The 21839-nt window shown below is 41.7% G+C and overlaps 1 protein-coding gene across 1 annotated transcript in view; it reads left to right on the top strand.

Annotated features, from left to right (window-relative positions):
• The window catches only part of syne2b (spectrin repeat containing, nuclear envelope 2b), a 156898-nt gene that overhangs the window by 51740 nt on the left and 83319 nt on the right, over nucleotides 1–21839 (top strand). Inside the window, exons 49-66 of the mRNA XM_040137436.1 lie at nucleotides 181–359; nucleotides 1157–1373; nucleotides 1660–1758; nucleotides 2454–2618; nucleotides 3170–3517; nucleotides 3811–3947; nucleotides 4647–4776; nucleotides 5156–5329; nucleotides 5503–11772; nucleotides 12664–12909; nucleotides 13381–13536; nucleotides 13899–14140; nucleotides 14293–16360; nucleotides 17197–17531; nucleotides 18020–18164; nucleotides 18420–18620; nucleotides 19521–19780; nucleotides 20508–20667. Coding sequence (XP_039993370.1) covers nucleotides 181–359; nucleotides 1157–1373; nucleotides 1660–1758; nucleotides 2454–2618; nucleotides 3170–3517; nucleotides 3811–3947; nucleotides 4647–4776; nucleotides 5156–5329; nucleotides 5503–11772; nucleotides 12664–12909; nucleotides 13381–13536; nucleotides 13899–14140; nucleotides 14293–16360; nucleotides 17197–17531; nucleotides 18020–18164; nucleotides 18420–18620; nucleotides 19521–19780; nucleotides 20508–20667 — 11532 coding nt within the window. The remainder of the gene's footprint in view (nucleotides 1–180; nucleotides 360–1156; nucleotides 1374–1659; nucleotides 1759–2453; nucleotides 2619–3169; nucleotides 3518–3810; nucleotides 3948–4646; nucleotides 4777–5155; nucleotides 5330–5502; nucleotides 11773–12663; nucleotides 12910–13380; nucleotides 13537–13898; nucleotides 14141–14292; nucleotides 16361–17196; nucleotides 17532–18019; nucleotides 18165–18419; nucleotides 18621–19520; nucleotides 19781–20507; nucleotides 20668–21839) is intronic.

Raw genomic sequence — 21839 nt, 5'->3', positions numbered from 1 at the left:
AATGCCATTATCTTATAGGCTTAGAGTAAAGAAGAAGATGACAAGATGATAAACCGTGGATGTTCCTGTTTTGTTTTGTTTGTTATACCCAGGCAGTGGACAAATGATAGCTGATTAATGGAATAAATACCTATATCTCTTATAAATGTATAATAAAAAACTGTGTGATTGTTTCTTTAGGTCATCCTAGGGTCCAAGTCCAATGGTGAGGCTCAAGTGATGGAGCTGAAGAGACGAGCACAGAGTCTTTGTAAGCAAAATGACCTGGAGGAAGAAAAGAAACTAGAGGTTCAGCAGATGGTCGGAGACACCGAGCAGCAGTGGAGCACGGTCCTGCAGGGTGCTGAGGAGACTCAGAGGTACTGGAAGCTGTTTTAGATTTTTGAGGAATGTCACTGTGTGAGCTGAGATACAGATAGGTTGCCTGAGGCTTGTTATCCAGGTTCAGCCATCTGCGGCTGCAAACATCTGACTGTCCTAAAGCAACACACTAAATTATTTCCCAGCGGTAGGGTTGGGCTTTGATACCATTTTCTCAGATCTGCTTATTGAATTAAATGATTTGAAATCCTCTATCAAATTAACAGTATTAAAGTTTACTAACTCTTTCAAGTGCTTAAGAAAGTAAACAATATTTTATGATATCGATGAATTAAACCACAAAGACTGACATTCAAAACATTAGATTATATATTTGTTTGTTCGCTAATGACAACATGAATGTTTTGTTCAGTGGCCACTAATAAAAAGAGATGGGACATGAAAGATTCTACAAGAGATTTACAACATGGAACTGTTTTTCAGACCTCAACCTTACACAGCGGCCACTACCATGACTGAATGGCCTATATGAAAGTGCATGAAGATACAGAAACACTAATGGCAGCTAGATTCTTGCTCTGAAAAGTCAGCGCTCAGAGCTAATCTTTTTTAAAATTCTGAGTCACCAATTTCTGTGTCCAGAAAGATGAAGCATTTTCATGACCCCAGTAACTAGAAAACAAGGTGGTGAGCGGTAAACCCACATCCAACCTTCCAAATCTCCTTTCATAACCTTATGGATGACATCACAAATGTAGCTTCCATGTTTTCTTAAGGTCTGTGATCACTTGAATTTGAAGGTTGACTTACGACCGAATTTATTGTGATTCTTCAGACAGTTGACGGGTGTTGTAGAGCGCCTGGTGTCCTGTCAGTACAAGCGAGGCCAGGTAGAGGCCCGTCTGGCTGAGCTCCAGAAGCAGACGTCCAACCTGCCACGCGTCTTCCCTTGGCCGGGCCTGGGAGAGCGGAGGCAGGCACAGGAACAGGCCCAGACCCTGCTGGACCAGAGCACAGCCATAGCCCCTGTCCTCTCGGACCTTCGCACACAGGTGAAGACCTCGTAGGATAGCAAACTTAGCTTTATGTTTTCGGAGTATTATTAATGTTGAGTCGGATGACAAAACTTGATGTCAGTGCTGTGGCAGGTCCAAACCCCTGCAGTATTAGACACAGCAGGCTTATTTCTTTTCCTGCAGTTTTTTTTTCTTCTTCGTGCAACTGTGTACAACTTTACTAAAGCCCAAAGAATGTGATTAAAAGTAAATGAGGAAAATGTTCTTAGGTGAAGGCTCACGAAATAAAATGGAACATTCGCTGTACTGCACTGTCTTCCAGGCCTCAGAGCTGTTTGAGATCACACAGGACTGTGACTGGACAGATCCCTCCTGGGCAGCCAAGGAGGAGTCCATTCCTGCTCTGCTGAAAGAGCTGACTGTGAGTTCAGTACTCTGTAGTGACAACATACGTGTACACAGTAATCCTAGAGAAAAATATAAGTAATGTCTTTATTGAGTTTTTTAATAGAAAAGTAGATGATTTATTGCTGTCATGCTTAAACATATACATTTTCAGACCATGTACATTTGTTCATTGTTCAAATATAGATTTATATTAAATACATTTGTAATGTAAATATTACTTAACTCTGTTAAGTATTATGAATCAGTGGTTAATCAGCAGTTACCAAGGCATGAAATGTCTTTGATAGTGTAATGTGTCACTATTTGAAATCACCACAGAAAACGCAACTGTCTTGCATATTATTATTATAAGTGAACCCTTTTCTTTGTGGGTGGTTATATAGCACTGCAATGTTACATTTTTAGACCAGGCGTGGTCTCTTACCCTCTGGATAAAAGTTAAAACTGTATTATTTAGCTTCCTCTGTTTAGTACAATCACCACTACATATTCTTTTTTCTTTCTCCCTTTGACCCCCAAAACAAGATCATCTTCTGTGGCCCACTCCAATGTCCCTTTATTCCCATTATTCCGCACTTCAAAACAAAAACTCTGCTCGTCTAAAATGATGTTATCTGCCTTAACAAGTGAAAAAATGAGATAGTGACCATGCTTTAACCAGCAGCAGAGTGACTCGGTACGTGATAATATAACTACTGTTATTTGCAGGATGCGGTAGCTAACTTGGAGCAGGGAATCCTGACGGAGAGGCTGTGCACCCAGCTGGTTGAGCAGCATGAAGCAGCTCAGGACTGGCTGAGGGAGCACGTTAAAGGCCTGGGAGCTCCTCCAACAGACAGACAGGGTCTGCACAGTGCTGTCAACACTCTGAAGGTCAGATAATACGCCACAAACACACATTTGTTAGTAAAGCGAGATAACCCAGAGGCACGTATTTTGATCTGTCACTGAAAATATTCATGTTGTGTTGCACCAAACTGAAGAAATCGTTTTACTAGTAAACACCAAGACTTTTCTAAGACATTTGAGGAAAACATCAAAGACACGAGGATTCATGTGTGGAGTGTGTATGCTTGTTCAGTTTTTCTCTAAAAAAATGGAAAGTTGTACTTTCAAAAGATGAAAGACATAATGTAGTCACAGCATCTGTTTTATTTTGAGAATCTGAAAAATTATAACTGCCTAATGACGTTATTGTTAGTGGTTCTTTGTTGTGGCTGTAGCCCATCTACAATGCAAACGTTAAGTGCGTTTGTTCGTGGCCATTTCTGGATCCAACCAGTGCCCAAAAATCTATGACTGTTTGTTTGATTATTGTAAGTTTTTACAAATTCTAACCTAATACTCAAAATCACTTTCAAAGGATGTTAATCACCATTCACTCTGCATTTTAATAATCTGGATCTCCTCCCTTCTTGTGCCAGGCTTTGCTCCTGACAGTGGACAGGGAGCAGAGAGAGATGAAGGACCTAGACTCTGCCAGAGACAATTTGCTGAGCCTTTGCACCCCTGGAGGTCGGGATGCACTTACCCTGGAGGTCAGCCACCTTCACGACCTCTGTGCCACCTCAGAGCAGGAGGTGAGGGAGCGCCTGACAGTCTGTGAGGCCCGGCTGGAAGAGCTTGAGAGTCAGTTGGCCAGGAGGTCCCAGGAGCTGAAGGAGAGAGCTGCAGCCCTGCAATGGGAGCTCCGCTCTCTGGACCAGGCGCTCAGTTACAGTGAACCACAGCACAACATCGCTCAGCTTCAACAGCACTGGCACAGCCTTCAGGTTATTTCTAATGTGTTTTGTTTGTTGTTGTTGTTTTTTGTTTTTGTTTTTTTTAGTTTAAAATGTAAATGTTTGCCAGAATCCATGACTGAAAATAGATGCTTCTAGAAACAATTTTGTACTTTCAGAGTGTGGCATTACATCACATTTACATTTCAGTTGTCTTAAAAGAATAAGCATATGTAAGCAACTTTTTTAGGGGGCAGTCCACATCAAACATATGAACCTGGGCAGTGTACAACCTGCAGATATGCAAATATTACTCATGTGATATTGTTGTCCCTTTCTGTTAGAACTGTGAGACGTCGCTAGAAGATTTGGGTGTGAAAGTTCATGATCTCCGCCAGGAAGTAAAGTCAACACCTGCCACCAATGAGCTGCCAGCAGAAATTATCAGTGCGGTTGAATCTTTGTGCCAGCAACATGACAGGTATCATGCCGTACACCTGATGACATTTACTTACTGTTGTAGTAAAATTGTCATGAATATAAAAGAATGCACAAACAAAAATACTTAACACTTATGACTTATGATTGTTAGTTTGATCAAAAGACAGCCCACACCACTGTTTATCACTTTTTTGTTTGATTCATATATTTCTTTTTCACTCAAGGTATAAATGGGAAAATATATAGTAAGTCACCAACCTAATGGACTTGCAATACCATCTGCCCACTTTGCCGCTGGGGCTTTTTAAACTGTAGATAGCCTACTTGAACAAATTCTCAGCTGGGATCCCTCTATTTCAATTTAGTTTTCGATTATTCTTACATACAAGTAACCAGGTACAGTGGGTCATTCTGCCTCTTGATAAGTTACAACAAAAAACACAGAGTTCTCTTTTATTTATAACCTGTTTCAGGCAACCAGAGATTACATTTTATACAATACCTAGTTTCTTGATCTAACTAAGGAATCAAATCAACACATAAATGTTTCCCTTTTGTTAATTGTTGTGCTAGAAAAATGTTTTGTTCAGTTCTTGTACCTGCCGTAGTTCCTTTTGCACACTGTTTCATCCTAAAAAACCTTTATTTTTAGCCTGTTAATTTTGATTTCTTCTAGTACAATATATGCAGGTACCTTGAAAAATGTTGTGTTTACAATATGATTTCATTATTTCTACAGTCTAAAATCCAGGCTGAATGAGCATCAGAGTGACTGCTCTACAAACACAGCTCGCTGTCTGACAGATTGTCTTCACCCCCTGCAGCAATGGAACCAAATCAAACCATCGGAGTCAATTTCTTCAGTGCAGGTTTCTTTCTTGCAATGCTTTTACTTCTTTGCCGACAAATGTACATACTCTGTTTCAGTGACACCCTTCTGTGCAGTTGTGCAGTTAAATACTGGTATATCTGAGAGCTGCATAGTACATGTAGTCTTCTACTGTTAGCTTGCTGTTAGTGTTTTGCCCGGGCACATCTTACTAGCAGATGTTGGACCTATAGAGAGTCTATTTAAGAAAGGTTAGTGAGTTTAAGGATTCAAAAAGTATGACATTTCAAATCTATGGAGCACTTATCAGTGGCTTATTTACACTCACCTGGAAATGTGTGATCCATTTGCTGATGGTGTTTCATACACAGATTTGTCATCACCACAGACACTTTAACACTTTTTCCTTCTGGTCTTAGGTGACATTAGAGGAAGGTGAAAAGTTGCATGTCAGCCTGCAGGAAGCGCTTTCTCACCAGCGGTTTCTAACAGACTGTCTGACGGCAGTTTTGTTTGAGAAACTGGAGAAAGAATGCTCAGAGACCCTCAAAGAAGCAGACACACATAAAGGTTCTCTAAGCCAGAGATTAAAGGTATTTAATTATATACATTTGGAATTGAATGTTTCACTGGATCATAAACATTTTGTTTAAAAAATATAAAAAACATGTATATACAAGTCTTGCCAATAAATATTTTGTTATATTTAAGAAACAGCTAAGTAATTTTTCTAGTAATTAATGCCAGTTTTATCCTTCCATTCAAGGAACTTGCTGAAAGGAGGAAACAAAAACAGCATGACATTCAGTCCTCTGATGTCCTGTCCATTAATTTAGAGGAAACAAAGACCTCTGTGTTGGCATCACCACGAAAAAACAAGTGCTTACCTAAGGAGAAACAAGTTAAACTACAAAAAAACATTCCCTTACCAGAAAAATCTACCTCAGTTGATGATGAATTGTCAGTTTCAGCCGAGGTCATGCAAACTGATACTAAAACACTAAAACCTAATGTGACAGCAGTAATGGAAGATGCGAAAAGTACTGGTGAGGAGCAAACCACGATTGAAACAACTAAAAGGAAATCTCAGAGTCCAACATATGCTTCAGAATCTATTTTAAAACAAAGTTACCACACCTTTCAAGAGCCACAGTTTAAAAGTATTAAGCCAGATGTTACAGGTGACTCAGTTGATACTGAGCAAATTAAACCGGCTCTTGAGGAACCTATACTGATCCAGAAGGTCATTGAAAAGTCTCCACCTGTTGGTAATGAGGAAACTACACCTATACCATCCAGAAGAAAGTCCAAAGCTTTGACCACTGATACACAGCCTGCCCATAATAAGATGGAGGAAACAAAGAAAATAGGAACCATTATTCTAGATGTATCAGAAACATTTGCTGAACAACCTATGTCTGTACCAAAAAGACAAGAGTTAGAGAGTTCAGAAGTTTCCACAACTTCAGAGCCAGTCACCACCCAGCATATAACTTCTGAATATTGTGCAGAGCTTGAGGAAATTAAGAAAGAACCTGAGAATGGGAAAACTCCTTCAACTGCACGGGTGATCACAGAGCCAACTGGAATTGCTATGGTGGAAGAAAGTAACCTCTTGCCAAATAAAAGAAAGTCAAAGAGTCCAAAAATGTCCCCACAACTTTCTTACAAGGACGAAACAAAGACCATGGAAAAGTATGACAGCCAGATATCTTTGAGATCCAAGGAGCAAACTGAAGTTGCTGTTGTGGAAGAAACTAAGATTATACCAACCAGAAAGAAGTCAAAGAGTCTTGATATTTCCACTACTCCACAGCCAGTATCAGCGGCTGAAAAATCTACATGTGTGGTTAAAGAGCCTGAGAAGTCTCCAACCACAGAGTTTGTTCCAGAGCCACCTGAAATTGTTGTTTCAGAACAAAGTGAGGTTTTACCACCCAAGCGAAAGTCAAAAAGTCCAACCCTTCTTCAAAAACCCACTGACCAGCAGGCAGCGCAGGTGAAAGGAGAATCTGAAAGTCATCTGTCTGGTTTGAGTTTGAGGGAGCAAACTGAAAGTGTTGGTATGGAAGAAACAAATACTAAGCAAGAGTCTGGTAGTCAGAAGCCTTCTCTGAGTTCCAATGAACAAACTAAAAATGTTGTTGAAGAAACTAAAATTATACCAACCAAGACCAAGTCGAAGAGTCTTGAGGTTTCCACAGTTCTAGAGCGAGTGTCTCCCCTTGATATAATTGCTGGTGAGGAACCTAAGGAGGCAAAACAAGAATCTGAAAATCATTCCACAATCTCAGAGTTGGTTAAAGGGCAAGCTGAAACTGCTGTTGTGGAAAAAAGTAAGTTTCTACCACCGAGGAGAAAATCAAAGAGTAAAGAACTTTCTCTTAAACCTGCTGACACTGAGGCACCTCAGATAATGAAAGAGCCTGAAGGTCAGAAATCTTCTTTGAGTTCCAGTGACCAAAATAAAACTGTTGTTATTGAAGAAACAAAGCTTGTACCAACCAGGAGGAAGTCAAAAAGTGGTGACCTTGCCACATCTTCCAAGACAGTTTTTACCCATGCTAAATCACCTGATGTGGAGCCTGAACAAAATAAGAAAGAACTTGATGGTCAAAAGTATTCAACTCCAGATATGGCCACAGGAGCAATTGAAAGTACTGTTGTAGGAAAACATAAGCTTTCACCAACTAAAAGAAAGTCAAAGGGTCTGAAACTTCCCCCAGAACTTGCCACCAAGGATGTGACGGAGATGGTAGAAGAGCCTGGCAGACATGAATCTTTAGAGCAAACTGAGGCTGTTGTTTTAAAAGAAACAAAGCTCATAGCAACCAGAAGGAAGTCAAAAAGTGTTGATGTTACCACATCTCCAGAGCCAGTGTATGTCGTTGATGGGACTACTAATGTTGCGTCTAAGGAAGCTAGGAAAGAACTTGAAGGTGGGAAGAATACTTCAACTGCACAAGCAGACATGGGAGCAACTGAAACTACTATTGTGGAGGAAGGTAAACTCTTGCCAACCACAAGAAAGTCAAAGAGTCTAAAGGTTTCTCCAGAACTTTCCCACAAGGAGGAAACACAAACCATGGAAAAGCTTGACAATCAAATAAGTGAAGCTCCTATAGTGGGAGAAGCTATGGTTATACCAAACAGGAGGAAGTCAAAGGAAGGCCCTAACAGTCAGAAGCCACCTTCAACTCCAGAGTTGGTCACAGCACCAACTGAAATTACTTTGGTGGAAAAAGGAAAGCTTTCACCGAGCAAAAGAAAGTCGAAGGGTCTGAAACTTTCCCCAGAACTTGCTACCACAGAGCTGACAAAGACCAAGGAAGAGCCTGACAGTCAGAAGACATCTTCAACTCCAGAGTTGGTCACAGCACCAACTGAAATGGCTGATGTAGAAAAAGGAAAGCTTTCACCAAGCAAAAGAAAGTCAAAGGGTCTTAAACTTTCCCCAGAACTTGCTACCACAGAGCTGACAAAGACCAAGGAAGAGCCTGACAGTCAGAAGACATCTTCAACTCCAGAGTTGGTCACAGCACCAACTGAAATGGCTGATGTAGAAAAAGGAAAGCTTTCACCAAGCAAAAGAAAGTCAAAGGGTCTTAAACTTTCCCCAGAACTTGCTACCACAGAGCTGACAAAGACCAAGGAAGAGCCTGACAGTCAGAAGACATCTTCAACTCCAGAGTTGGTCACAGAACCAACTGAAATGGCTGATGTAGAAAAAGGAAAGCTTTCACCAAGCAAAAGAAAGTCTAAGGGTCTTAAACTTTCCCCAGAGCTTGCTACCACAGAGCTGACAAAGACCAAGGAAGAGCCTGACAGTCAGAAGACATCTTCAACTCCAGAGTTGGTCACAGCACCAACTGAAATGGCTGATGTAGAAAAAGGAAAGCTTTCACCAAAAGATTCCCTAGAACTTGCTAACAAGGAGCAGATTCAGACCAAGAATGAACGTGACGCTCAGGGGTCAGCATTGCCTTCCATAGAGCAAATTGATGTTGCTGTTGTAGAAGAAACTAAGCTTATACCAACCAGAAGAGAGTCAAACAATGTTGAAATTTCTAGAGCTCCAGAGGCAGTCTCTGCTCTTGAAAAATCTGTTGATGTAGAGGCTAAAGATACTAAGAAGGAACTTGACAGTGTGAAGCCTGCCATAACTTTAGGGGTGGTCACAGGGCAAACTGAAACTGCAGTTGTGGAAGAAAGTAATCTCATACCAATTAGGAGACAGTCAAAGAGTCAAGAACTTTCTGAAACTTCACAGACATTTGCTGTCACAAATAGAACTGCTCATATGGAACCTGAACAAACTAAGAGTGAATCTGAGAGCCCAGTGATTGCCATGGCTTCAGGGTCCATACCTATTCTGGAAGTTGCCGCAAAACAGATAGAAGCACCACAGACCCAGAGTCAGAAAATTGAGATTGTTAGTGATATCAAGGATGTTGTGAAATCAACTGTTCCTCAAAGAGGGGAAACTGCAGAAGAGAATCAAACTAGTGTAGAGGGCATCAGTCCAGTATGTGAGAAGATTACTGTTCAGTTTGGTGGCATTGGTGCCATTCAGGAGCATACAAACTCAGAGTTACAGGAGGCTAAAGACATATCCAAAAAGGCCCCAGAACAAACCATTAACCAGTCTGCAGAAAGAGACTGGGGTACAGTGCGTCAAACACAACCACCTTTCTCTTCTGAGCCTACGGACACAACATATGGAGCAGATTACATTGACAATTTATGGAAAAACACATCAGAGGTTCAGAAGAGATATGTGGTGCTCGATATTCCTGACATAGGATTTAGCCAGACACGTGATATAAAGCCAGTCCAGCCAGAGGAAGAGACTGTGCCTGAAAGTGACTCTACTCAACCTACCACTGCTGTTTTTGCAGTGGCGCGGCTTCATGAGGCAGAGACAGAAGTGGCAGAAAAAAGCCCATCTGAGAGAGAAATAGTGAAACTAAGCGAATCTATGAGTCAGCTTAAGCTCATGGAAACCACACAGGAAATACCCAAAGAAGACAAAGAACATGGTGTCCAAAAAGAGCAAGCTAAATTTTCAACTCATGAAATGCAAGATTCCCCAGAGAGCCCGTGTGAGAAGCTTGTTGAGGTGGATGAAATTCCCAAGGTGGCAGAAGTGACTGTTTTACAAATGAGTACAAAAACTGATATACACAACTATGAAATCATAACTGTCTCAAAAGAAAAAGAGGTAGAGATGGATATAGAACAATCAGGTATCCCGAGTGAGACAGTACCAGAGAGCAAGGATATGACTACCACTAATGTTCAGCCAGAGAAGGCTGAAGTGCGCACTCTGCAACGAGATATACCAACCAGTCCAGAGGAGAGTGAAAACACATTTATCATAACAGCAAAGGAGCCAAAGATAGATATTGTTGATACAAGTATCCAGAGCAAAAGAATGACAGAAAACAAAGAAGGAATTACTGCTGATATTAAATCAGAGAAAGCTGCAGTTAAGATGACCATGATAAAAGTGCGAGAAAGCAGTGCTGAATTTCAAGACAATGTGGCTCAAATGGACTCTCCTCAACCCACTTTTGCTGTTTCTGATTTATTTCAACAATGTGACACAGAGACAGATGTTATAGAAATAAACTTATACGAGCAAGCCATAGTAAAACCAAGCCAAACTGAAACTAAGATAGAGTTCTTGAAAACCACACAGGACAAATCTACAGAGGACAAGGAACATGGGGACCAAGAAGAGTATCCTGAAGTGTCAACACATGGTATGCACGCTGCACCAGAGACTCTGGATGCAAAGTCTGTTAGGATGGAGAAAATCCACATGGAGCATGAAGTGCATGTTTTACAACTTGATATACCGACCAGTCTTGAGGAGCATGAAAAAACATTCATCTTGATTGCAAAAGAGCCAAGGATAGATGTAGTTCAAACCCAGTGTGAAAGAGAACCACATAACACTGACACCGAAGACAATGTAAAAACAAGCGAAACAGTGATTAAGCTAGACTTCTTGGGAACCACACAGGAAAGACTCCAAGAGGTCAAGGATTGTGGAGTGCATGTTGAAGTGTCTACAAAAGACATGCAAAATGCACCTCAGAGCCTGGATGAAAAATCTGTTAGGGTTGAGAAAATCCACAAAGGGGCTGAAGTGTGTGTTTTACAACCAGATACACAGGTCACTATAAAGGAGAATGAAATTTCATCTGTTGGAATAGCGAAGGTGCCAAGGATTGATATAGATCAAACAAGTATCGTGTGCGAAAAATTGCAAAAAAACAAAGATAAGACTACGGCTGACATTCACTGTGAGAAGGCTACAGATGAGACAAGTGTCAAAGTGCAACAAATCAGCAATGAAAGGCAAGAAAATACACCTCAGAGTGACTCCACTCAACCTGCATCTGCTGTTTTCGGAGCAGTGACAAAGAAAGAATTTTTAGAAATAAGCTTATCTGAACAAGACAGTGTTAAACCAAGCCAAACTGATACTCAGCTAGAACTCTTCACAACCACACAGGAAAGACTCAAAGAATTCAAGGATCCTGATGTCCAAGAAAAACATGCTCAAGTATGGAAACATGAAGTGCAGGATGTACCCAAGAGCCAGGATGCAGAATCTTATAAAAAGGCAGAAATCCACACGAGTGTACATGAATACAAAACTGTCACAACAGACAAGGAACCAACGATGGAATCAAGTATTGAGTTCGCGATAGTAAAACAAAGCAGGGATAGGACCACAGATGTTCAGCCTGACAAGTCTACAGTTAAGATGACAAGAGTAGAAGTGCAAGAGAGTCGAACTGAATCCCCGTCTGGACTCAGTGTGGCCCATAAAGCCCAAACAGACAGACACACAACAGATACAAAAGAAAAGAAAGAACAACATCAGAAAGAGGCGGAGAAGATGTCAATTCAGGAACAACAAAGGGAAACAATGGTCAGAGTAGAGCTACAAAATGTTTCACTCCCAATAGGCACAGGAGCCACCACTTGTGAAGTGAAGTTTCACGACTTTGTTTCGCCACAGGTAAGACATTCATCTGCTTTCCAAACCAATATGTTTAGTTTGTGTTGGGAGGAACTGAGCCTGTGATATTGGAACAGTGTGTATTTAGTTCTAAGTTATGTACCATCCCAGAGAAAGCAATTTGTAGATTGAAAAATAAAAATAAAATTTTAATAGAACTTACTCAGTGTACTAACAGTGTACTTACTAAGTTTATCTCAACAGGTTTCTGGGCAATAGCTATCCAAGGCAAAAGTTTCCCCCACTCAACAGTATATATTGTCTTTGCAGAAATGTCTGTTTGCAGTGTCAGTAACAGTCCAAAATACCTACAGAAGTTAATATTACATATTCTTCAAACACAAGTTAAGTAGATAGAGACAGAAAGACAAAACAATATTCAGAGAAAAGAGGATAAATATAGTTTTCTTGCCCCGAGTGATTTACAAACGTCCTCTATTATGTTCAGTCTCTTCCATATACATGTTTGCACTTGCCCCCTTACATTCTTTAGAAGATTATCGATGACTAGTCAATTTACCTTTAGAGCTTCTGAAATGAAGCCTACAATTTCCATAAGATTTGCACTAGATATTTGAGACAGGATACTACTACATTTTATTAGCATTACATGCAAAGCAAATAAACATAAGCCGGAGACATTTATTACCTGTGTAACCAAAGGTTTCAGTGCCCCAGGATAGGAATATGAGCTACCTCATACATGATATCATCATCCTGCAAGTCATAGGGAGTACTCTTTGTGCACTTTCAAAGAAAAGTTATAATTCAAGTGCTATAGACTTGTTCCACAAAGAAAGAGAGAGTTCTTTTCTTAGCTCAATCGTAACGGTATACAATTGTGTGTCAGAATTTTTCTTGCATTAATACTGGTGTTTTGTGTCCACAAAGCAGGTGTACAGTGCTGACAAGATATCACCTGTATCACCGCAGGCAGTTCAGAAACCATCAACTGACGTTATCTTGGATGAAGTAACCCAGGTGGAAGCATTACCTACACTGGAAAACAAAGCAGAAGAAAGTGCTGTGAAGACTGAGAAAGTAGATCTGGAGGCACCAGAAGGCTTTGCAATGACGAACATCTTCACAGAAATACAGCTACTTGCAGGGACAGGACCCAACATTCAACTCATTGAGGTATTGTGATTACTGTCTGCAATATTGCCTTTTTGATTATACCAATAGGAGTTGCTAAAGTTAGAAACTGTTAAATCCTACACATAGTCTTTAAATGCAAAAAAAATGTTATGAGAATAATGTTGTGATGAGCATGCTCTGTCAGCATTGGTTTTGGTTTGAATATAGCTCATGGTTGTCAAGTTCTTTCATGTCTTTAACATCCTGCTGTTGCTCTCCATTTTGTTTTAACAAATACACAGTAAAGAATGGCACTTTTTTTTTTAATTCAGAAACTCTCAACATGTACTTACTTCTTACTTTTAGAGAGAAAAATTACTTTTAGGAGAGATTACTTGGAAAACTCTGGTAGTTTCTTATAAAGGCCTTAAATGGGCTAAAAATACTAAAGCTAAAACATGGTCAAAACATCTTCTGGCTTTCAAACTGAATTTTGAGACTCCAGGCTCTGATGTGTCTCTTTGTCTCAAGGGTAAATCACTGGAGGATGCTCCAGAAACTCTGATTACATCCACCAGTGATCTGGATGGTTGTCTAAGCAGACTGGTATCTAAAGTCTTGAGCTGCAAGAATCGCCCAGCTGAACTCAGCCCAACAGCCATGGCCCAGCAGGTGGAGGAGGCTCAGGTGAGATGATAGACTACATGACTAACTGAAGAAACAATGATTTATAGCAGCAGCTGGATTTGTAGATACTGTTGGAGTTGGACAGCAGGTTGTCAAAAAGTAAGTAATAATGCCAAAGTGCCTCCCGAATTGGGCATCTTAATGGATATCTGTACCAGCCAAGAGATGGATATTAAAAACAAGTACACATTTACCAAAATAATTGTGCAACGGACCCTTATGTTTGTAACTGTTTGAAACCACTCATAGCCATTAACTTGCATTTAGTAATAATCAGATAATCTCAATAAATATATCATTTGGATTAAAAATACAGCCTTTGAATAATGGTGTGTGTGTTTACTATTGCTCGGTGAGTACAGCAGTGCAGAGAGACTGCCCAGGCCAGGGTGTCATTACTCTCCCGGCTGAGAGGAGCTGATGCTGAGAACAGGGACACACTGGAGCAAGTGGAGGATCAGTGGAGTACTGCTGTCCAGGATGCAGCTGCACTCATCCAGAGTAAAGAGGCCCAGCTGCAGCTTGTGAATGATTACTGCAGACAGACCCAGTTAGCCAAGACCATAATGGAAAGACAGACAGCAGAACTGGATGCTGTGAAAATGTGAGTTTGATCTATTTGAGAATGTAACATAAATCTCAAAGATGTATGAAGAGACAAGGATTGTGGGACACTGAAATACACTTCTCATCTTGTACAATATGTTGCAAAAACCCAAATGCCAAGCACATGATGTGGAGACATTTTTCTTTCAGGTCCCAAGAGCAGAGCACCTCCGAGGAGGCAGAGCAACTATGCTCCTTACAGAGAAGTATGGAGGAGAACAGAACAGTACTCGGGGAGTTGCTCGTCATCTATACCAAGTTGTGCCCGCACCTGAGCCAGTCTGAGCGAGCAACAGCACAGACTGCGCAGAAGAACCTACAAGAGAAGTGGAGAGGCCTGGAGAGAGCTGTGGAGAGGACCCTTCATCACACAAATGTCCATTCTCACAAGTCAAGCAGCCTTCAGTCAGAGATATTAGGTCTACAGGAATATTTGGAAACAATTGACAAAGACCTTGAAGTCAAGTCCCCTTCAGTTACTCAGTGGAATTGCAAGAAGGCGCAGCAGCTGATGGAAGCAAGTGCTGAGGTTAAGGCTGCCCAGAAGAAATACCTCCATTTGCAGCAGCTTTCAGAGGTGCTACTGCTCAGCTCACAGAGGGAGAAGGAAACAAAAGAAATAAGACAGGGGCTCCAGATGGTCAAAGACAGACTTAGCCACACAGAGGAACTAGTGTCCACCCAAACCCAGAACAGCAGCAACCCCATCATGGAGAAAATCATCGCAGTGATGAGAGATGGCCTTGCTTGGGCTAAGCAGACAGAGAGCGACATTGAGGGCAGGAGGAAGAGGGTGGCCCTCCTCCCTGAGGAGGTTCACCGGCAGCTCAGAGATCTGAAGAAGCTGCAGTCTGAGGTGATGGCCAAACAGGGCCAACTGGAGTCACTGGTGGAGGAGGTGACGGAACTCCTTCCACAGTTGGACCAGGCTGAGGAAGTGCCCATGGTTCGCACTTCTCTGCAATCCCTTGAACAACTCTCAAAGTCCACCACTGATAAGCTAGCCAAATCTGTGAGAGAAATAGAGTCAGGGCTGCAGACCAGAGAAAAGCTGTCAGAGCAGATTGCTGATCTAGATTCCTGGGTTATGGCTCATCTGCACAAAGAGGCCTCCAGGATTGCAGACAGTGAGCTCAGAAGCCAAACTGAACTTGATCGCAGACTTCGTCAGATGCAGGAGACACTGGCTGAGGCTGACAAGCAGGTCGCTGTCTGCGAGGCTCTTTTAATGAAGAGTAAAGACATTTCCTCTGAACTAAGCATCACAGAGAACTGTCAGCTTTTTGAAAAGCTTACTAACCTCCAGGAGGACATCAGAGCCATTAGTAGCTATGAGAAGGCCAACAAAAAGGAGCTGGATGAACTCATCCAGACTGTAGATTCAAACAGGAAAAACCTGGTCACCATTGAAAAAAGCCTGAGGCAGATGTTAGTTGATCTCAGCACACACAGGTTTCCCATCACAAGGGAGTCCCTGCAAGCTTTGGAGCCTTTCAAACAGATGATATTGCAGCATAAGTCGCAGGTTGACCACCTGCAACCCTGGATTCCCCAGGAAAAGACAAGGGAACTGCACTCGGTCATTTCTGAACTTTACAGCAAAATGGTTGCCCTGGAAATGAAAGCCAGAGATCACGAAAGGTACCTGAACATGAGGCAGCGTGTGGAGGACCTCAGGGAGGATGTTCAGGAGCAGGTCCGCCAGACTAAAGAAGACAGCATGGAGGTGGAGGAGAAGTACAAAGTCTGTCAGACCCTCCTCGTCCAGCTTCCTCTGATGAAGTGTTTGTGTGAGGAGGCTCGCTCCAAACTTCAGATGATTTCTGCTGACCTCTACCCCTCTCAGCTGACCGTACAACAACAGAGGCTTAAACAAAACGAGGAGAGCCTTGACACCTGGGAGATTACGCTCTACAACAACCTCAGCATCATCGAGTGGGACCTGTTGAAGGAACTGGACCTTGAAGCAGAGAAGAAAGCCACTCAGTCCTTCCTCTCAAAGATCCAGCAAGAGCTTCGGAAACTCATTGTGCTGGAGCCAGATGAAACAGTCATCAACAGGGAATACCACAGAATCATGTGTTTGAAAAAGACTGTAGAGTCAAGAATGAGAGCACTGGAGATTCTAGAGCAAAAGAAGGGGAACAGAAAAGGAAGTGGATCCCAGGATCTGATGGTCTTGAGGAATGCAGTCCTTAGTGAATGTGACTCAAAAATGGCAAGTTGCGTCTTTCTCCTTTTTGTTTTTTTGTTTTTTCTGTTTTTTAATTTTTTTGGGGTTTTTTCTCCTGATTTTCAAATGCTTTTTATGAGTTTGACAATGAGAAAATCTAAATTTAGCATTTAGAAAATCCTACAGAAGCATTTGAAAGTTAATTAATCCAATATTATTCTTACAATTTACAATATCTTACATCATTTTAATCAGTGTGAGGAAGTGAAATCCACCCATCCCATACTCTTCTGGTTAAAACACACTCTTCTCGTTTAGTATTCGTTATCGAATACTAAAGTACTGTCCTGGGCATAACTTGTGTTCTTAAGTAAAGTCCCAGGCATTTCCAAGACCAGGTCCACTAAAATCTGTTTCAAGATTGGGTTCAAACCATTTGACTGAATCCAACACAGACCAAGCACTGACAAAGCTAAGATCTTACTGCAGAAATAATGGTAATCTTAACCGTTAAAAGCTGAGGATGTATCAGCACTGATAGAACAAGTTAGGTAGGGAATAATCGGAATATGATCACACACATGAACAACCCCCCCACAGTTTTACCATGGTACTTAAACCACTCATTTGGAAGACGATGTAATCAAACTATGTGCTGTCTTTTACATTTTGCAGAACTCCTTCCTGGTTCAACATTGAATCATACTGCACGTACCATAGTTGTGTGACAAGCTCTGTTAAACACAGAAATGACAAATTATAGTGGACATGGATAATATTGTCAAGAACATCGACAAACTGAATGGAACCTGACTAGAGTGCTATAGGCCTGGTATGATTACAGTGTGTAGTTAAAAAAATTATATTTTATTATATTTTAGGAAAGCATCTTCCAGGCCAGGGAGTCTCTGAGAAGCTACACCTGTGCTGTTAAACAAGCAGTGCAGTTCCTGAGGGACATCGAGGTGTCCCTGCTGCCACCGCAGGGCTCTGCTGGACTCTGCACTGAAAGGCTGGAGGAGACCCAGAAAGCTTTGGCCACACTGCAGCAGCAGTTCCAGACCCATGGGGAGCGGCTCCAGAGCCACTTTGCTCTGCATCCTTACCTGTCCCCTCAGAAGGTGCAGCAGCTCCAGGAGAATATTCTGAGTCAGCTCCTGGTGAGGATGTCCACTCTCCAGGCAAAGGGCCATGTCCAGCTGGAGTGTCTCAGCAGGTACTAGGCTCACCGAGAAAAGTCTGATTCCTCAACTAATAATTGAAGACTTATAGATCCCGTCTTATAGATTGAAGTCTTATAGATCGGTATTCTTTTTACACAGATCCAAGATCAGATTTCTGTATGACAGTGTTACACACACTGAGATTCAATAAGAAGAGGAATAATAACACTAAAAATAACCTGCATTAATTGCATAGGACTTTCATTAATCATTTTTTCAAAGACAAGTCCAGAAATGTTTTAATATTTAATTTTTAGATTAAAGAAATAGTATACATTACATGTTTTGTGGAGAGAAAAAAAAGGTACATGTAGTGATAAACAGTGATGAACATTCACCAAACTTAGTGACAAAACATATTACCTGGTAGAGACGGCAAGATCTACCGTGGACAATAGACTACGCAGCCATTCTGTGCGTTCAGATTTGTCTGTGCATGTGAGTAGAAGCAGTCGCTTCTTAATGAATTTCTGTCTTTCAGGTGTGAGGAACATCACAGAAATTACATCAAGTGCCAAGATGAAATCATCCAGAGTGTGAACAGCGCAGAGAACAGCCTATTACAGTTTGTCTCTCAAAAAGTCACCTGTCTCGCTGACTGCACTGACCAGGAGGCAAAGCTCAGAGTACGTAACAGACTGCTTCTCTGCAAGGCTGAAGCTCTGGGGACTCATATTTTAAGTTATGTCAAAAAAAGAGTTTGACATTCAAGAAAAATTAGACCCAGATTTTTTTAGTTATTTTGTGGTTCCTTTTTTCCAATTTCTGGGTTAAATCTTATAGGAATGTTTATGTTGATTGATCATCTTTGCTCCTCACCATTAGATCTACACTTACACAAAAAAAAAAAAAAAAGACTGCCATGACCCTTTCTCTAACAGGCTCTGTGTGAGGAGGTGGAGTCCCTGCTGAAGCATCTGGAGGAACTGAGGGAGTGGTGCCCAGAGCAGAGCTGTCGTGGAAGCAGGGAGGCCACTGTGACTGCTGTCTGGAAACGGGTATCAAGACTACGGCGCTGCACACAGGAGTTGGCAACTCGTAGTAAACAGAGGATCGCAGAATGGAGTGATATCACCAACAGTGTAAGTAGATGTAGTTATAAACATTAATTTATTAATTCAGCTTTACATGCACCTAGTTTAAAAAAAAAAAAAAAAAAGCAGTGCTTCACACAAGGGAACAACTTCAAAACAAGCAGATCATAAGAACTAATTCCAGCAAAAAGCAAATAAAACAAATAAAATAAATTGCAGTGTCACCAGCAAAAAGGCAGTCAATAAAAGATCAAGTAAAATCAGGAAGAGCTCTCTGATAAATGTAAGTTTTAAGAAGAGGTTTAAAAGAGGTCACTGATTCTGCTGACTGGATTTCCTCAGGCAGCTCGTTCCATAGCTTCGTGGCTCTGACTGAGAATGCTCTGTCACCTCTAGTTTTCAGCTGCGCCTGAGAACTAGAGGCTGAAAACTAAAAGACTCCTGCCCGAGGATCTCAGGCTATGTACCGGCTCGTATGCGACTAAGACGTCAGATATAGAGATCGGAGAGAGGCCACGAAGAGCCTTAAAAGTCGACATTAAGATCTTAAAATCCATTCTAAAACATACTGGGAACCAGTGTAAGGAGGCTAAAACAGGCGTGATGTGGTCACTTCTCTTGGATCTTGTTAAAAGCCTGATGGCTGAGTTCTGTACAGTCTGGAGCTGATGAATAGATTTTTTTTGTTGAGGCAGGTGAAGAGGTTGTTGCAATAGTAAAGGCGTGAGGAGATGAAGGCGTGTAAAAATGAGAATGAAAAGAAATACTTAGCTAAGTAAAGGTTGGGCTACATTTGATACTACTAGCTTTAGTGTTAGTAAACTTGAGGCAATCTGTGAAGGACCTCAGGGAGGTGGTATAAGAAAGTAGGGGAATAGACATTCCTCGACTGCAGCCCAGAAAATATAATGCTGTACATTTTCAAATGTGTGCATTTCCTCCCGTCAGGTGGAGAAGGCCTCTGCCGTCCTGGGGCAGGTGGAGGCAGAGCTTCCTGATGCCTCACAGGTGAAGGGCTCCACTGAGGAGCTTCATGACCTGCTGCAAGCCTGGGAGCAGTACCAGGACAGACTGGACTGTGAGCATCGATCCCTGTCTGCACTGGAACTGCGCGCTGCTAGGCTGCTAGGTGTCCCTGCCCACCTAGAGCAGGCTCCACCCACTCCACTCTGTCAGCAGCTGCAGGCGATGCAGGCCCAATACGGCAGGTGAGATGTTGTTCGACGTGTAGGTCTTAACTTTATCCAGATCACTGTGGCTGAAGCGTTCTGGTGAAGACTTACCAAAATCCAGATTGGAATTCTTCATTGGTCACTTATCGTTCACACAGAACATAATTAGCATCATGCATCATTGCATGCATTTCCTGCATTACCTGCCTCTAAATCTTGTCCAAACAGCAGTCCGACACTCGCTGAATAACTCAGGTGTATGAAATTGATACCCATTAATAACAGACTAACTGTCCTATATGACCCCCCCCAAAATTCGTTTGTCTTGATTTCCATCATCTGTGAATGTCCCACACAAGATAAAAGCACTTTGTTTGAAGATATTTGTGTGAAATTTCAGTCTGGATAATTTTCCTACAGACTTTTCAGTGCTTTGTTTTTGTTAACGTATAAATTACATAATGAATTCTACTGTGTGAGGCTGTTGACAAGAAAAACTCAATCACCCATAAGCCCTGCTACGCCAAGAAAAACAAAGTGGGTAAAGTGGGTCGGATGTAGACTGCAGTGCTCTGTGGCTGTACAGTATTTCAAAGACATTTGCACTGACAGTGCTTGAACTGCCGGGAGGCTCTGTGCTTACAGTTTAATGGTGGATGTTGTTCTCAATGCGAACTCCTCCTTTCGTGGATTTGAGGTAAGAGTCTGTACAAGTTTTTAACTGTTGTTGCTGGATGAACATGTTTGTGTTTTTTTTCCACAGTGTGAAGCACAGGAGCAGGGAGGGTTTGGAGGCGGCCAGGATGGAGCTGGAGGAGAGAGAAAAGGTTCAGGAGGAGTTGCAGGGCGTCCGCGTTTGGCTGGAGGCTGCAGGTGGTCTTCTGTCAGAAATGGAGGAGAGCAACAGCACACAGGAGCTTCAGGTAGGACACTTTGCTTCCTCTGAAGTGTACTTGCTCCCATTCTGTGGGTGTTTGGTTGCAAAACAGATACATCAATGGTGAAAAACTGAACTCTGCCATGACGTGTAGACAAATTTCTGAGGTCCAGCTATCATTACACCAAGGAACAAATTGCCACCCTTAAACATCCTTCACTGTTGAAGTTCTCTGAGAGAGAATTCACGAGGACACAAAGAACTTCATTCATTTTCTGCTACAGTACCAACTAATACCAACACCTTGCCACAGGACATTTAGCTCTGTTTTGGCAATGCTGTATGTGACATCTAAACAAAAACTAACCACACAACTAGTCACAAGTAGCTTGATAATGTTTCAGATTTTATTTTATTTTGTGCCTGGTGATTGCTGCGCCCTGCTCTGCATTTCTGGTGTTCTATCAATAACAACAAGTGAAGCATTGTCTAAGTCTGAGCTTTCATCATTCCATAAAAACCATAGGTAACATTGTGACTTCCAAACAGAAGGAGCCCATAAGAATTTTAAATAGAAAATAAAATTGGTATGATATAACCAACCATCCATGCACATCCTACTATTGTAGGCAGATAATTAACAACCGTTAGTGGCACATCACTTTCCTACAAGCAACATCAGCAACATTTTTGTCAGGAAGGTGTAAGTTTTCAGTCTAATAGCGGAAATCTTGCAGTATTTTAGAACAAAAGGACAGAGACATCCTATTATTGTAAAGAAATGTTTTTCCTCATTATGGAAGCGACTCCCCGGGACCTTTAAGGGACCTCTGGGTGTCTCCAGATCCCACTTGGGGAAACCTCCGATTTTAACAGCACATTACAGTGTGCTCAGAGTTTGAGTTCCTCTCTCCCTCCTGGCCAGTGGATTGTAAATAATGGGTCTCTAATGAGACAGGACAGTTTCATCAACTGAACTGAAAACACAATGATGCATTTGTACTCACTGTAACATCATTGCTATTTTTATAAACAGCACGTGAAACACACTTGTCCTAACAGGTCCAAATACATCTCGACAACTACACGCTGAAAATTACACGTTACAAACATGATGACAGTCTAATTAACATTGCATGCAGTGGGTAGTCTCAGTCTCAATACAGTTAGTGTGTTAAAGATTCTCGTGAAGCTCAGCTGGTAGCTAGCTTATAAATA

Source organism: Xiphias gladius, chromosome 10 (assembly GCF_016859285.1).
Source record: "Xiphias gladius isolate SHS-SW01 ecotype Sanya breed wild chromosome 10, ASM1685928v1, whole genome shotgun sequence".
NCBI classification, from domain to species: domain Eukaryota; kingdom Metazoa; phylum Chordata; class Actinopteri; order Istiophoriformes; family Xiphiidae; genus Xiphias; species Xiphias gladius.
This window is presented reverse-complemented; position numbering and strand designations above follow the sequence as displayed.